This window comes from Rhyacophila brunnea, unplaced genomic scaffold (genome assembly GCF_057557595.1).
Source record: "Rhyacophila brunnea isolate RB1 unplaced genomic scaffold, BYU_Rbru_1.0 scaffold_9, whole genome shotgun sequence".
Taxonomy (NCBI): Eukaryota; Metazoa; Arthropoda; class Insecta; order Trichoptera; family Rhyacophilidae; genus Rhyacophila; species Rhyacophila brunnea.
Window position 1 is genome coordinate 39,032,580 of NW_028233361.1, and position 17,976 is coordinate 39,050,555.

Consider the following 17,976-nt stretch of genomic DNA (forward strand, 5'->3'; position numbering starts at 1 on the left):
GCGCCCAGCTGTCCTATTCCCAATAGTTCCTAAGTTATACAGAAACCATTTTCGATATACAAAACAATTGAAGTAACGGGATGCATAAAACGAACTTCACCGCGTGAAACATGGATTTTCTCATAATTACTTGGGGTGGGTGTTGGATTGATTAATCGTTTCTCATTATTACATCCAGTTTCCCGGATATTTTTTCATTGTTAAATATAATAACGAGATAATTTTCTATATTCACTAGATTAAAATTTACTGTGGTTTATATATTAATATAGATGTGAACAGTTTGGAAAAGTGCTGAAAGGGACTTTTAAGAAACACAAAAATGAAGGTTGGCTCTAACTAACAAGTAGTGTAGAATAATGGATGTCTACCACGAAAACACCAGTTTAATTAATAAGTAGTGTAGAGATTGTTATTATCGAGTATTTCCAATAGTTCCGACATGATGACAATTTAATATATTTTTAATTGGCCTTAACAATTTTCCAATGTTGTATTGCACCGTCTATAGGGAAAACGTTGCTGAACTCTGATCTAAGCTGATGATAATATAAATAATATTTAAAATATGAAGTAGGTATTTAAAACTTAAATAATTATCGACCATATCCGATCATAATAAGATCAGATGGGCCTCCACAGAGTGGAGGTTTTTGTATTAACAAATTTTTGTTTTTACAAGAAATGGATGCTAGCCACTTGCTCAACCTATTAGGTCCATACTCTGACTCTACACAAATTGAAAAACAATATGCGTACTTGCCAGACCCAGGATTTAAACCTGGGACCCACGACGTTATAGGCTGACGCTTAAGCCGCGCGGCCATCGTAGGCGTCAATACCAAAATAAAGTTTTTACAGAATCGTCATAAAGTATAGTAATCGATTTTTTAACTCATTTCTTTCTCTGGCTAAACTATCGGTGGTGAAGCAATTATCACATTTATAATTTGTCAATTGAACTGTTTATCTAAAAGCTTATGTAGTAACAAATGGCCGACTATTTCAATTATTCTCATTGCGATGTAATTTTCAGGAGCTTTGTGTGGCAAATAAGTGTAATCCCAAACTCTGCAATTATTTGTAATCAGTTTGTGTAAGCGCGGCAGAATAGTTATTAGAGGTAACGCTTAGTTAGCAAAAGTGTTTTTGGTAACAGACAATGTTAACCAAGGTATGTTGGTGAATAGAACGTGAGTTTTGATAGAAGTATTCAATGGTTATAATATTTATTTTAGACACATGGCTCAATGAGAAATATAATCGGTCTCAAGAATAAAAACATTTCATGTAGAGCTATCCATTTAGGAATACGCTTCACCCACTTTTATGAATTTTAGGTGCATTAGCACGAATCGTTTCACGGATCTCTTTTGATCGTTTTCCCAATCACAATCTTCTTGCAATTTTCTTTTGTCGAAGCCGAGTGGAAACTTATTCCGAGATGCATAGATCAAAATATAACGATAGCTGCGAAACTTGCGACGTCGTGAGGCAATGTTACGTCCGCAGTCACAATTAAATTGTTGAAATCGAGCTTTAATATGTGGACTATACCTCAATATTATTTCATATAAATAAAAAGGATTTCAAGTTATACATATTTTAAAAATATAAAAATTATGAATTAGTGAAAAATCTCTTAAAGTCGGTATAGAAGACTTAATAAACTAAATTTTAAATAATAAATATGACCATACAATATATTATGTTTTAAAAAGTTGGGGTCCTGTGACAAATTCACATTTTATAACATTTTTTTTTTACAATAATTGTAAGTTTATCTTTGACTTAAAAAAAATCTTTGTAATGTTTTCAGATACATATTTATTAACTACTTAATACAGTTGAAATTGTAAATCATTAAAAAAATGTCACAAATTGCAAGCTACGTATTTTTCCGCTAGGTGCCTCTGGTAGGCAAAGACATCACTTTAAAGAGCGCGTCTATTTAAATAACAATATGGATTGGTAGCTATCTATTTCGATAAAGCCCGTGTATTTTATGTTAGTTTCATTCAAAGAGAGAGAAAGAGAAGGAGAATTACCAAGCAGGTATGCTTGCGATAAAGACTAAGAAAAGGAAAGCATCGACGCGCTGGAGAGACCGAGTAATCGATATTACTGGGGACAACCTTTATTCTGCCTTGAATGAAGCAGAGGAACAAGATAGGTGGAAAGTTTTGGTCGCTCAAAATATGGCTGAATTTCATGGTGATTAAAATCCTCTACCACGAGGGAATAACGAAGAAGAGAACAAAATAGGTGTCAATTTCGAATCTGGACAATAAAAATATTTGGAAGGAAGAGCTAAAAAAATAAGGTCTGGTGAATCTACCTATTGAGTTTAATTATACTCTAAGACAGTACTCCTCAAACTGGGGGGCGCGGCCCCCTAGGGGGTCCTGGGTCTCCTGTCAGGGAGCCGCGAAATATTTCAGTATTTGAAAAAATCTATGTATCACTGGACAATACATGATACAAATCAGTCAAAATCTTGAGGTCGATTTTTCACGCGATCACAATATTTTATCCGATATGGATAAAAAATCTACTAATATTTATAAATTATTTAGATTTTTTAGTAAATAAAACATTGTACCGGATATTGATTTATTATGTAAAATATGCAATCACACCCCTCTCATTAAATTGTTTTTGTAGGCTGTAGCTGTAATAAATTTGAAGTAAATTTTGTTTTTTTTTTTAATTTTGCTTTATAAGAAAGCAAATGAAATGATCTATTATGTTAATTAAAAATGTACCTAGAGTAATAATTCAGAAATAAAGTACTGTTGTTCACTAAAGACTACTACTAATTTTTGGGGAGGGGAGCCTTGGATTCCTTTTTCTGATTTCGGGTGCCGTAGTATGAAAATTGAGAAGCACTGCTCTAAGATAATAGATATTACCAAAAAAAATGATGATTTATTTATTATTGATTAAGAAATATTAAAAATCGTTTGAAGTACTTAGTGATCTTTTCAGCTATTTAACTTTTATTGGTGAAGTATTTATAGAGCTATCAAGTTTCTAACACTGTGATCCCAACGACGCGTAAACGAATAACGAATCAAATTATATCTCCCGGAGTAGATGATATCGAATCCTTTTGCAATCACTTTGTCGAGCGGGTGGAATAGTTTGAATGAAAAATCATCGAATCGAAGGCGGGATATTGTGCGTAGAGTATTTCCGGTGGCAAAGGGCGCGTAAAGGAAGTGGATTTATGACAAGTGATTTGATATTCTAGAGCGGGTAAACACTTCTCGAGGAAATTTGCCACTTTCGAGGATAATGGACCGATGCTGCGATACGGTATTTTGGACAACCCAACATATTGTGCTATTTGCTTCAAGATTGTTAAATAATATATCGTCACCTTACTATTAAAATCTCGTAAGTCTATTTGAGAAGAATTTTGAGGGGAAGAAAAAACGTAATATTTTTTTTACCACGAGACTTACGAGTTTTTTTAAGTTTGTCGATAGATAGACAGCATACTAGTCTAGAAGACGGAGGTTTTGATATGATTTACAATGTTTTTTTGTTCAAATTTTGTCGAAAAAACTTCATTTTTTTTATAATATCGAACTTACGAGGTCTTAATTAATAGTAAGGTGACGATATGTAGTTTTATATTGTCATATATAGTGGCAATGGTGGGAAACTGGACACAATTTAGAATTAAGTGGTATGTAATTGACAAACGGCACTTCGTTTTCAAACAAACACATTAATTTAGGTACTAACTAATTACACATTTGCCAAATACATTCATATGATGATTATAAACTGCAATACAATACGCGTTTATGAAATTGATTTTTATTTTCTTATTAAAAAGGGTTAGGGGTTAAAGTTAATACATTCTTACGCCCTTAAAAAACAAGCCAAAGAAAGTTATATTATGAATGGAATGCCCATGGCTCCCACAAGGTAGGGGCTGACTGGTATCTAGTCTAGGAGGGGCTCGGCGTGGTAGGTTAACCAACTAAGTTAAGTTAACATACATCGCGAATAGTAAAAACTACTTTGGTGGGCTTCGTCTTGCGTACTTCCCGGGTCTTTTCGGATGTTACTGTACTAAAAATTCTTTATAATTCCTTAGTAAGAAGCCGGCTTGAGAGTGGGTCGATTGTTTGGGCCCCGTATTAGTTAAAATATGACCCTATGGTGGAGCGAGTTCAAAAGAATCCTTTATTTGAGGTTATATGGATACCTACTATCTTATAACGCCAAGAATACTTCTATTGTTTCATTGTGTTGTTTTATTTCTCAAGTACCTACTTAGCTTCATTAAATATATAAGAAAATAAATAAACTAAATATCTAACTTATTTTCAGCACATTTAAAGCTGTTTAAAACATCAAAAAATGATAATAAACGCCATACGTTGGATGAATGTTTTTGCAAGCAAGACGCCTATCTAAAAATGCTAGATCTGGTAAGAAAAACGCCAAGTTGGTAACACTGAATATGCAGCTCGATATATTTGTATTTATATAGATATTTGATTAAATAACCTTATGTATTAGGTACCTACGTTATTCGACATAAGTAGACATTGTATAGTTAATTGGCTTATAGATAATGAATGACGTACGCGTTCAGTGATGCAAACTCGACCGCTCCAAAACATCAAACAAATTAGCCACACTGGTATTACGTTGGGCTTGCTTTCGTTTCAATTATTTTAAAATGAATAAAGTATTAGATGAATGAAATTACATACTTACATTATGTGAAATAATAGACTAATTATTTATCCATTAAATAAGAAAAACTAGAAACAATGTTTTTCGGTTTTTTTTCCTTTATGCTATTTTTATGTTCTTTTTGGCGTACAGCTTTCTACGCCGTAGACTACCGTAGATGGCGGTAGGAAATAGTCAAATAACTGTGTAAGAAAAAAACTCAGTTGACTTATAAAAATTAAAAATTAGGAAATATTTAGGGAATTTTAAAGATCTAAGCAAGAACAATTGGTAAACTGGATATAAACGATATTTATCCGAATGAAATGTATATTTGATGTATATTTGATGAATAATGGATGTAAATGGAGATGGGCTGGACACATAGCTCGAAGAAGAGACAATCGCTGGATAAATCTAGTCATCCAGTAGTATTCAAGAAGTACAAACGTCCGCAAGGTAGACCTAGAGGCCGCTGGATCAATGAAATGATAAAGTTCTGCGGAAGTACGTGGCAACGCAATGCACAGGACCGAGAGAAGTGGAAGCAGCTTGAAGAGGCCTTCATCCAGCAGTGGATAGATTCAGGCTGATGATGATGATGATCCGAATGAATAACGTCGGTGTTTTGTAAAAAAGGCGAATCAACCATTTTGGCGAAATTGAGATTTTAATGAAAAACCAATATGTACCTCGCTAGCTTTGTTGTGTAAAAATGGCGAATTTGTATCTCCACAGGAAAGTACTTAAAAACGACAATCGTAAGATAATCCACTTAGTATTATGAATAAAAAGCGAATGTGACGTATTAGACCTATTAAAATATTATATTATAAAGCCTATTATAAGGACAGTATTCTTTCTAAGCTTTATTATAAACTTGTTAGACATTTATAATCATCCACAGGTAGTTAACAAATAAATGTCAAAAGTTAAAAATCTTCCTCCTGTAAAATAATATTTTGGTTAATCTGCCCTTTTTACATAACACCGACGATAATATAATAGCCCAGTTAATTTTTATCTTCAGTAAATGTATTAACGCTTTCGCTGTTGACTATATAATGAGATATTAATTACCCCCTTTAAAATGCACGTTAATTACATCGATCGGCCGCCTGGTCATTACGCGCCGTGTGCGTCTTCCGCGTCCAAAGTATTAATATTATATTATTATGTTATGTCATTACTAATATGGATAAGACACATGTGGAGAACGTATTCTGAAGCCCTATATAAAGATGCAAATGAGAGGTTGAGATGGTTTATTATTTTAGTGAAGTGAAAATAATAGGACCACGAGGGGTGGAGAGCCTTATGAGGGAACCACCAAAAAGAATAAGATTGAGAAACAATCGATTTTATGATACTACTAATATCTATACTAAACCGTCATAAAAGACATGGTATTGCAAAAAATATAAATTTATCCAAAATTACGAGTCAATAACTCCAATAAAAACAAATTCTGATAAAATTTTAGATTTTAATGATAAGTGACATTAAATTTTACGATTAACGATATTAAATTAATAAGTCATGAGATCAATTAATGACAGTAGTGTGGTAGCAGTGATAGCGAAACGATCATAGAAATACCCAGACTTCAAGGTGTATTGTGATCTCATCTAGATTCGAAACCGGAACTCCGTTGTGAAAACCCAGCACCTAACGCATTGCCTTACGATAGTCGCTAATGATCAGTCACAAATTAATGTATCTTATCAAGAAAGAACTACATAAACCATCTATAAGATGGCGTTGCATTATTTATTTTATCATAATGGTAACTATGGAAACGGGTGTTTTGACCATTTCTTTATTATTGTATTATATACCTATCAAAAATTATGACAAAATCTCTACTAAAGATATTAAATTGTTATTAAACATATCGACTATTGAAAGGAAAAAGGGCGTAACCCACAGTTTTTTCAAAATATATTTTATTGCATAATATATATTTGTACACGACTAAATACACGTTGTGCTTAAAGGATGTAAGCTGCAAATGGCGATTTATTGCCTAAATTTAGCTATCATTTAAAAAAAAGAACGAAGTGAGGTGGGAAAAACGACTTAACCATCATTTATGTTGTTTTTTTTAATTAACTCAATAAATAATATAAGATTAGGCATATAAAATCAAAATTAATTAATTGGGTGGTTCACAATAATTATGGATCATAAAATTCGATTTTTTGTTTTAGTAGCTAGATAAAACAGATTTCTATATTGTGTGTTCATATCACAATCGTTGCTCTACAATTTTTGGCATAAATGGCAATACTATTATTGATCAAATGAAGACATCAAATTTAATGTGAATTATGTCTATTTTGACAGTTCCTTCAGCACTATAAAGAGGAATTTGCTAATATTAATAAAACCCGAATATACTTTTCAACTATTTATTTACATTGATACATGTACTATCAAAGTATGGTAAGTATATACAGTGAAAACATTCATGAATTTTACAAACGGACAACTTTAGATCCAAATATCTCAGGATCCATGTTGATGGACTTGATCCATAATTATTGTGAACCACCCAATTATCATGCACTTAAGCAGTTTAAGTTATGTCTACTTTATATTTTAACTTTGACCGAAAACCATTACAAACGCGTTTTTGTGCCTCCTGTAAAATTTGATTTATGTGGATTACGTCATTTTTTCTTTCCAAAGTCGATATTAAATAAATTATTACTAAACATTTTAAATATTGTTATTATTCTTATTTCAGGGCAAATAATATAATATCCAACTTCACTATATTAATGAGCAAAGTTACACGGAAAACATTCATCATCACGTAACAATGTTTAAAGCAGTAACATCAATTGTTATTATGCAATTCCGCGTGATAAAAAAGCGCATCAAATAGGCCAGAGATACTCGCTCTCTCATTCAGAATGCAATTTAGGCAGAGCGAACTAAACCAGATGCGAGATTGCATTACGTTGCTTTGTTATTACCTCAAACGATAAACAGGTGCTTCTGAAAATGACAGCCATAGTAATGAACAGAGACGCGTCAAGCGGTTGCAAGTGTTGGGTTGCGAATATATATATATATACGTCTGTTATCTATGGTTGCGAATCACCTGGGCGGCAGGATTCAGGGGGCGGCAAAAGTACGAAAAATTAATTATTTGTTAACTTTTTAGATATTTGAAAAATAAATAGTGCTTAATTTGGTTATTTTAAACCGTTACTCTCACGTAACTGTTTTTGTTGGGGGCTCGCATAAAGTTAGATAGATATACATGATTTTCACTTAACAAAAACACTTATGTTCTGAGAAAATATATTATAACCAATAAAAAAAGTATTTTTTTTTTGAAAAAAATGAAAAAAAAAACACCCCGCGGACATCGAACCTGCATCTCTCGGGTTTAGCGCCCATACACATAGACCACTATGCTAAAGACGTCATACTTAATAGCGACAAATTTTTAACTAGTAGCTCTTAATACTCTATGAAGCGCTTTCCAAATTGAGCTACTATTGGCGATCGGCTTTGTATTTTAAATCAAAGTAGGTATTGCTTTAATTAATACCGATGTCACGGATCACTCCAAGATTTTTTGTTGTAACTTACTTGAACTTGCTAATAGTTTTTTTTATTTATAAATAAATATTTCAAAAAGTAAGATATCCCGCAGGAACCGAACCTGCATCTCTCGGGTTTCGCGCCCATGCACATAGGCCACTATGCTAAATGCATCTTACTTAATTGCGATAAATTTTAACTAACGGCTCTTAATACTCTCTTTCAAAAAAAGATATTTTCTATTGGTTGTAATATATTTTCTCAGAAGTGTTTTCAAAATTATGTATACTTAGAATGTTACATTCTTAAGTCTTGTGAATTATTCGTTGAATAAAAAAAAATAGTTAGATAGATATGCTACCAACTATTAATACTCGAATATATTTGAAAAATAAAAATCAATAAAATTATTACTAAAATCATTTTTAAATTGGTCAAAAAATATACTTTGCAATCAACGTCCGGTTTCATACAATTTTACTAAGTGTTGGAGCCTTGTTCATGAATAACATTATATATTATATCTACGATGTAAAAAATACTTACAGAACCAGAATCATAAAAAATATAAATGCAACCGACATTAGAACGAATAACCTGATGTAAAAATAAAATTAAGAGTCATTTTCTTTACCTCAATCTTGCCTCTGCCCAGTTCACATTCGCCATCATTGAATACCACACCGTACATGATGAGGAGTATGGTATGCTCCGGAGGGGCGACGAGCCTGATTCGAAGGTCGCTTGTGGCAGGAGGCTGTAGGGGTCCGTTTACGTGTAGCAAAGTTCCACGTGTCGCATTGCCGAGCTCTATGATTCTCTCTTCCACAGCAAATCCGACTGCAAATGTGATAAAATATATAAATATTTTAAATTAAGTGTTATTAATAATTATATATATTTAAGTTAATCTACAGCCTACTCCCATATGCTGTTATTGGAGGTTATAGGAAGATACTTTTGCAGTACCCGATGTTGTGAATATCTTGTCTGAAGGTTGCGGATGTGTGCGTGACAAGGAGTGTTTCGGGATGTGATAAATAACTCACAGAGATGGTATTTTCATGGTTTTTTGTTGTGGTAATAAAATTAGTATAAACACAGAGTAAATGCTTGATTTAAGTAGATTGAATTTTGAATTTAAAAGGATACGCGGACGAGCGGGGCGTATCGACTACATTGTAGACATGCCGAAAGACAACTGTTTGATTATCATTGCGTTGTTGTCTGTGGTCTATCAATGACCACATACAACAGCATGACAGTTTGTAGAGTTAAACGAAACCTCTACACTGTAATTTTAATGAGATACGAGATTTAAGGTGTCGAAGATATTATAACAACGTGTGGCTATGCTTTACGCTTATGTAAAACTGACATTCAGAAAGGCGGAGGGATAGTATTGATAAGTGGCGAAGGGTGGAGATAGGCTGTTAAATCTTACTAAAATTTGTCAGTCATACTTGTTTTCATTTAACTAAGAATACAATAATTTGCAGATGGAGCTGGTTAGTTTTTATAATGCAATTAAATTTTGCCTAAACCAAACCATAATAGTTTAGGAATGCTATGGGTGATTCGGCATAGTGCATACTTATTTGTTTTCATTGAATTAAGAATACATGTTATTATAACATTATGGTGATGGTTATTTTTTTTTTTAAATTCATTACACCCTGTCTAAACTATAGTAGATAAAAAATATTATTCTATATATAAAATATTCAAGAGTATGTAAACTGTAGTGGCATAATTTAAAATGTTTTATAGATAGACAATTGTTTTTGACGATTATCTTTTTAGCTTGGTTTTTGCAGTGCTTAATTGGTTTTTAAAAAAACTAACCAACCCTATCTCTAAATTGTAGACGTAGTTCAATGAAAACAAATATGTATGACTGATAAAGTTTATTGTGGACTATTTATGTCGGACCTTAACACCCTACCTCCACCCTTCGCCACTGATGTTGAGTTATATTTAAAGATCTTACCTACCTATCTAAAACGGTTTTGAACAGATTTGGATGAAGTCGGCCAGAAGAGGGGCCAGGAAGAAGAGAAATTCTAATATGCGTAACGTGCAAAAGGGGTTCAGTCCAGAATGTCTTCTTTTTTTCAAAATGGATTATAAATTAACAAAAAATTAAGATGAATTTAGAAACAGTTCAGTTGAAGTTTTAATATATTTATGTTGGGAATAGTGGATCGTTTAAGGATCGTAAATTATCAACTTAGTTTTATATATATGATTAACTTTATTTACTATCAATTTCATGAATAATAATATACAGAGTTAACAGATTACATTTTATATGAGCGCGTTAGAACAGACCTTCGAGTACTGACTGGTGTCACGCCGTATACACAAGTGAACATAGAACAGTAATTAGTATTTAGCCACGTCGCGCAGCCAGTGCCAGAGTTAAACACGTATTTATTTTATTCTTATATTATTACTTATAATGTTTAATTATGTTGTTATATTAGACGGCTATACATCAACAATTTAATAAATTCATGTTATTTTTATTTTCTACTCCAAAGTTTACATTCTCAAAGAAATTCCTAAACATTATGAATTAAAAAACGTAAATCATAAAATCATAATATTGGAATGTAATGTTAACCACTTTTTGCAATTCAGGCTTTATTTATAAAGGTATTGGGGGTATTTGCGCAAGATAGTCTTTTATCAAAATGCTAAAAATACGATCGCAGAAATATAAAGCTTTTCAGACACTCTTAGTTCGGATGTTATCATATTATATGCCAGCAATAAAAGCCAAAGCCACAGTTTTTAATTAGTACTATATATATTTAGATTTCAATCGTCGCTTTTGTGATATAAACCCTTTCTTCCTTTATATTTAATTTATATAAAAAAAGGTCGAGATTATAATAGGTATTTAAAACATTTTGTTGAAATAAATCCACATTGACTAGTCAAAATTTTCTATCTGTCATGTATATAGCATGGTACTGGAGATAGGGAATATTTGTTGGCTGTTACGATAAATCTATGTTGTTAAATAATAATATTACTTTCCCTCTAGACGTCAACTTTGACAAAAACAAATAACATGATAATTGTTATTAAATAACATGTCTCTCAAAGTTTTAAAATGGGATTAGACAACTGAAATATTGTATTCATTTTAAATATAGATCAAAATATAAACTATTTCATTATTGACGGAACATCATTGACATCAGAGTAACTTGGGTTTTGCCATTTTGACAGCTAAATATTTAACGAATGCATTAGTGATAGTATTAATTTAAATTCTAGTTTAATTTAATTTAACTAGATCACTTGATATTTTCCTCAACTTAATCAACCTGCAATGAAATTTAAAAAAAAATGCAATTTGACCAATTAAATATCAGAAGGTTTGTTGCAGTTATGTTTTCACCTTGTTTATAAACAGATCCTTCTTACCTTCACCTTATCTTACAACTATATATTTATATTTTTGACCATCTATTGCCTACAATTTTTCCATGTTTCTCCCATTTGAAGTCATTCACTTCTATTCTCTAATCCCTGGTATAGTGCATCAAATAAATATTATAATATTGTTACTAGAATGCAGTAAACTCACCAGTTTTATAGATAGCCGTAAAACCAGTTCCAGTAGGTCTATCTCCAGTCCGCAGTCTAAGAACCAGCACGTCTCTATTAGATAAGAATGCTCCGTCTCCAAGTCTTCCAGGGGTAGAGAAAGGTCTGACGCGCGCCGTTTCTTCGCCTCCAAGATCCACGTCCAGGATAGCAGTAGAGTCTACGTCGATATCGTGTTCTGTTATTTCAAGCCAAATTCTTTTACCTAGAAAATTATATTCAAAGTAAAATGAAAATTAATTCACAATTCAATACAGTGGTATATTTTGGAAATCGCCGTGGAAGTTTGCAATCATAATTTGACTATTTTTTTATACACAATAATTAAAATAATAATATTAGCTAATTTTACAATAATTCACAAGCATCTTGTTATCGGATAGTAATAAAGGTAAAATATTAATACTTTGATTTAATATACAAAAACTGATTGCCAAAACAGTGCAATTTAGAAATTGCTATCGTGTTAGTACTGTCACAATTAGATAGGACACGTCAAGGTGCATGGGCGCGAAACCCGGGGCGCGGGGTTGAATCTTGCTGGGTGTGTGTCGTATTTTTTTAGTGGTTATATATATTTGGCACATGTATTTTCAAATTCTATACATAATTAGTATTAGAAATCTATTTTTGAAAAAATATTAGAATAGAGTGAGAATCGAAATTCATTTGATTCCGGTTGGGATTCAAGTGCAGGTGTGGTATGCAGGTTTTAGTTCACTTTTTTGTTTCCTTGGAATTTTCGAAAATGGTTTTGAACTTGTGGAAAATGGTTAGAAAATTAAATAAAAAAAATTCAAGCCGATTGAAAAGTTTCTTTTTTCAGAATGAGATCGACAGATCAGACAACCAACTTTTCTCTTTACAAATTAAACTGCACAATTTTTTCACATTTTTATTTTTCCAATTCAAGACTTTAAGGATTTTTTTGCGTAAATATTATTATTTTTATCGAGTTATTAATAATCTTCGGAAAAGTTCCGGAGCTTGGCATTAAACCAATGGTGGAGAACGATAAGATTAGTAAATACTGTTTGGACCAATTAAGGTAGCGCTAATACTATACAAAATCCTCACCCACCTCCTCCAATAATTGTTGTCATCCAGGCATTTTAATCAATTAACGAATGACTATACAACCGTGTTTGTAAAAGTTTAGTTATCTTCAGACCATAAAACGTCAAGACTTGCACTAGTTTGACCCATAGCGTCATCAAAGATGTTATTCAATTATAATTTACGGTTCGCCCAATGCCACATCAATCACCGTAATTCATAAACAATCATAAACTCATTACCCACCCATCCGTCATAAGTATAGTGTAACCGTGAGAGTGACCGTACTAGTTGTGTGAGTGCAGGAACACGGAGCCAACCCAGCATACCCGCCAGATCAACATCAAAGGTTAGTACCTGGATTGAATTCATGTATAACTCCCCCCTAGGATGCAAATCATACCCTTCATACAGTCCACTAAAAAGCGCCGTCAAATACTGATGTATATAATGAAATAAACACAACCCACCTGGTGGTGCCAATATTGTATACGAGCACTCCAGCCCAGCGAGCATAAAATGCGGATAATTGGGACTCTTGACAACTCCTCGCCTCGCAGTCAGCGTCTGCCTTGGACACGCCGATACGTCCACAGCCCTCCACCTGCCACTGAAACCAACTCCGGTGGACGAGTGGTCAGAGCGGATGGAGATTAGGGCTGATCCCCCCGAAGATACAAAGCGGAGTGACTCTGAGGCCATTATGGAAGAAGCAGCGTCGTGACGGCCGCACCAGCGGATTGGATCTTGGGATGTCACTCCGAGAATGACACTGCGGACCTGTTGATTTTAAATGACTCGTTAAAAGAAAATTAAACTGTGTATAGTATAGACATTATGATAAAGTTATATACCTATTATAATGAAAAGCATAATATGGGGAAAATGAAGACAAATGATAATGCATAATTATTGAAAAGTCACATACGTATTAGCATAAAATTTTCAGAAATAATCTTGTGCAGAATGGGTATCGAATACACATCTTTCACACGCTTTTATCAATTTAGCTTTCAACCCAAGTATCTACATTACAATTAGGTTGATTATCAGTAGCTGACTTGAGTCTTCTTCTTCTTCGTCGTTTCGGTTTTTTAATAGCTACAATGTGTCGCTCCAGAAGTTGGCGAAGGCAACACTATTAATTCTCCTCGGCTTTTAGGATATTGTCGAAATTGCAGTTTACTGGGAAAGCTTTGCATGAAAGAAGGTGCTCCATGCTTTGCATTTTACCACACTCGCAGGTTTGGTCATCGAAGAACCCCCACTTCACCATGTTGTCTCGAGTGCACCCTATCATGGGTCTCAGTTGGTTTAGGGCTTTCCATGTACGGTACCCGAGACTGGCTCCGGGTGGGAATGCTCTGCTGGCTTTACCCAATCTTCGAGCCCCTCAGAGGCTATGTTCGCCTCCTATGCGGATAGTCTTTGGCTGACTTGAGTGTGTGCAAGTCAGAGGCGCTGACAAGTTTGGATACCCTTTTGAAAAAAACGTATGCGCGATAAACCACCATTAGGTATTAATACTACAGTAATACAGAACCTTTTGTATTCCTTGGTTGAAACATTTTTATCATTTAATCGGTTTCACGTAAATATTGAAATTTTTTATTCATGCTTTTTACCCATTTTTGGCAAATATTGAGTTATTAGATATTATATAAGAGCGTATGTCCTCGTTTAATGTTGCAGCACAATCCAGATAGCCTATTGAAATATTGAATTTCATAGGGGTATAACTGTGGGGCATTGTTTAGATTCCCTTGTTTCAAATTGTATAACTTTCCGTTTGCTATATTAACTCTCAAAGGGCAATCAGTAACAATCACCATTGTACCTATCGTGTTTGCACGATTTAATAATAAATACATTCAAAGGTGAATTTATTATACATAGGTAGATTGGAAATGAAGAAATTGGGATATTATATGCATAGATTTGGTACTCAACAATGAGAAACAGAGAATGTAAGAACCACACTAGCTAGATTCACGATGTCATAGTACCTATTTAAAAATGAAAATGCCAGTTTTAGGAACATACTAAATAATAATTTTATGTATATCAGTGCCATGCGATGACATTTGCTTGTAGGGATGCTATTGAAAAATAATACTTATTTTATAATACTTATTATTAGGGGTTTTTTACAAACGTTATTTAAAATGTTATTTTTTTTACTGTGACCCTTGACTTAATAGGTAGGTGATAAGTGTTTACCTACTTTATTGTATTGATTTGTTATATAAGTTAGAATATTAATACTATCGACTGAAGGTACTTGATGGAATTTGAATTTAAATTCTAATGGATTTATATTTTGTACTCTTCCATTTGAGTAATGGAATAGAGCAAAACTCAAATGGAATAGGTAGTACAACACTTAAATCCATTAGAATATAAGTTAGAGTTAATAGTATTCGGTGTCAGTGTTTATTCGCCTTTTGGTGAGTGTACACTGTGCTTGAAGATGCCGAAAGGCCAAACCCGGGTAACAAAAAACGACTCAAATGGAATAGTACAAAACTTAAATCCATTAAAATTAAAATTCAAAATCCATCAAGTACCTTCGGTCAATAGTATTAATATTATTTTATGTGCTTTTTTAAATGATTTTATGAATAGTTAAAGTTTGAAGATAGAGTGCGTATTAACTAAAATGACTATATAATTTGGTTTCTTTCACAACCCGATTAAAAAGGGATAATTTAGAATTTGCGTTTACATGTATGTTTAATTAATACGTCTTTTTTCTGTCACGCTCTCTTTTACCAATTTTCATATGTTTATTCTGACGCGTTATAAATAATACACGACAAATAAATATAAGGTAATGTTTCTAGAGCCAGGTTAAAGGAAAAATGTTGTTAAAATCTCACCTCCACATAATCATATAGACAATCTTTCTGATACTCCATATCGATCTTGGAAAACTGCACAACAAGTCTTGAACTATCCGGCCCGCTTAGCAGAACTTCATAGTTCATATTATTCGGATAACTCAACGGATAATTCGGAGTCGTGATCCTCCCTTCGGTATCATTGACGGGTCCGTTCATCTTCAGTTCGGGTATTGGAGAAAGATTCTTCCTCTTACATACATACCCTCCAACACTCGAGCATTTACGCGAAGTCCAATACAGACCACTTGGTAACGAAGGAGTCGGTGAAGTTTCCCACTGGACTCCTAGACACGTTGGATTTAGCGGATCTGGCACGTCTAATATGTCCATTTCTGCTGGTGATCTTCCAGGAGGCCAGCCAGAGAATGAAGTAACCATCGTTCCATCGCTCCATTCGTATATTCCAACGCCAGTCATTTTTCCGCCTAACCAGTATACGGCGCTATTGGAGTATTCGGCACTATTTCGGATGGTGCTGGTGATGAAAGCTTGTTCTTCTGGTGAAAGGACGCTGGCTAATTGCGCTCGTGCTCCTCTGCAGATCTGATGTGCCGTTGACCAGGTGACTTCGGGGTAGCTAACAATAAGGTAGCATGAGTCGTTGAAGAGTTTTTGGCGGTCGTCTGAACACTCCATTGCTGTAACAAATGAGAAAGTTTTTGTTAAGATAAAGTTTAACTTCTTTTATATTGGTGGGAACTTTTCAGTGTAAGATCGGGCAATTTAAAATAAATACAAGAAAAAGTTATATAAGTATAACAAACGAAGTATGTACTTCGAGAAAATAAAGCTTTTCCAAGGTTTGGCAGTTAACTTTCGCTCAATTGATTTAAATCCAATCATTGAATCTAAACGCACATAGAATTTAAAAAAAGAATATATTGAGGTATATGATTCGATTACGAAAAAATATGGATTAAAAACCATTGGCTTATATTTTTGTTACCCAGTTATTATACTTTTATTTTATTATACACCAAAGTTAAAAGCATTCTGAAATTTATTTTAAGTGTATAAACTACTCAGATTTATATAGGTATATCATATTGACTTAATCTATGAAAGTTAGTTGACATTCACAGAAGAAATACTTATAAAGTATTATCCTACCTAAGTATTACCTACATAGAGTTAACGCAACATCTTTTAATATAATAGAAAACAAAATATTGGCGCTTAAAGCTAAATTAATAGCGACGCGAGATGTTTGTCGCTTCCGGTTATGGTTGCTGCCACGTTGGCTGCCTATTACAACACATGATGTGACCATAGAGCATACGATCATATTGCTCATATAAGAGGTTGATAAATACTCTATAACACAAATGTCACGAGATCTCAACGAAGAAGTTTTCAATGCCAAAGTAACTTTCATTTATAGTTGCTAACCCCATATTTTAATTATTGTATAGAACGCCTAAATTATTATAAAAACACTTCTTACAAAAACTTCAAAATTCACAGTTAATTAGCACACTCTCAATTTAAAATTTTCAACAAAACCCAAGTAAAGGTATACAATATGTGAGTAGATATATAGTGTACTGTGTGTATTTTGCTCGTTAAAGTTTGAGAAACTAAAAATCCAAAAGTAAGCAAGCTTGATTAAAAATGAAATAAAGTTGTTCTTAAAAAATACCCCTTTTTGATTTAATTTCACCATGTACGAAACAACTAGTATAAACCAGAGGTACTCAACCTTTACTTTTGTTATATGGGTATCTATTTTTAGTTAAAAATAATTTAGAACTATGTATATTTAAATGTTTATTGGTAATTCGCGCACAGTTAATTCAATAATTCACTTAAAATAAATAAACACAATATTAATTTTCTGAACATACTCGTATATTATATTCATTGGTTTTATTAGCCTAGTCATAATAAGGCGAATTCTCTACCTACCAGAGGCACCTAGGAGAAAAATACGAAGCTTGCAATTAGATATTTTTTGTTGATAATTATTTACAATTTAAACTGGATTAATTAATAAATATGTAGGTATCTGCAAACATTAAAAGGTAAAATATTTTTTAATTTAAGTAAAAGATAAACTTACAAGGTAAAACTTATAAAGTCGATGATAGAATCGCTACAATGAGAGCTAGATATTCACAGTGTTACCACATAACTAAAAATA

General features: G+C 33.1%; 1 protein-coding gene across 1 annotated transcript in view; it reads right to left on the bottom strand.

The window, feature by feature from the left end:
- The window catches only part of LOC147063616 (uncharacterized), a 257,403-nt gene that overhangs the window by 16,598 nt on the left and 222,829 nt on the right, over positions 1-17,976 (bottom strand). Inside the window, exons 8-11 of the mRNA XM_085959431.1 lie at positions 15,813-16,474; positions 13,404-13,713; positions 11,858-12,082; positions 8,891-9,096 (exon numbers count right to left, since the gene is read on the bottom strand). Of these exons, the coding sequence (XP_085815557.1) occupies positions 8,891-9,096; positions 11,858-12,082; positions 13,404-13,713; positions 15,813-16,474 (1,403 nt within the window). The remainder of the gene's footprint in view (positions 1-8,890; positions 9,097-11,857; positions 12,083-13,403; positions 13,714-15,812; positions 16,475-17,976) is intronic.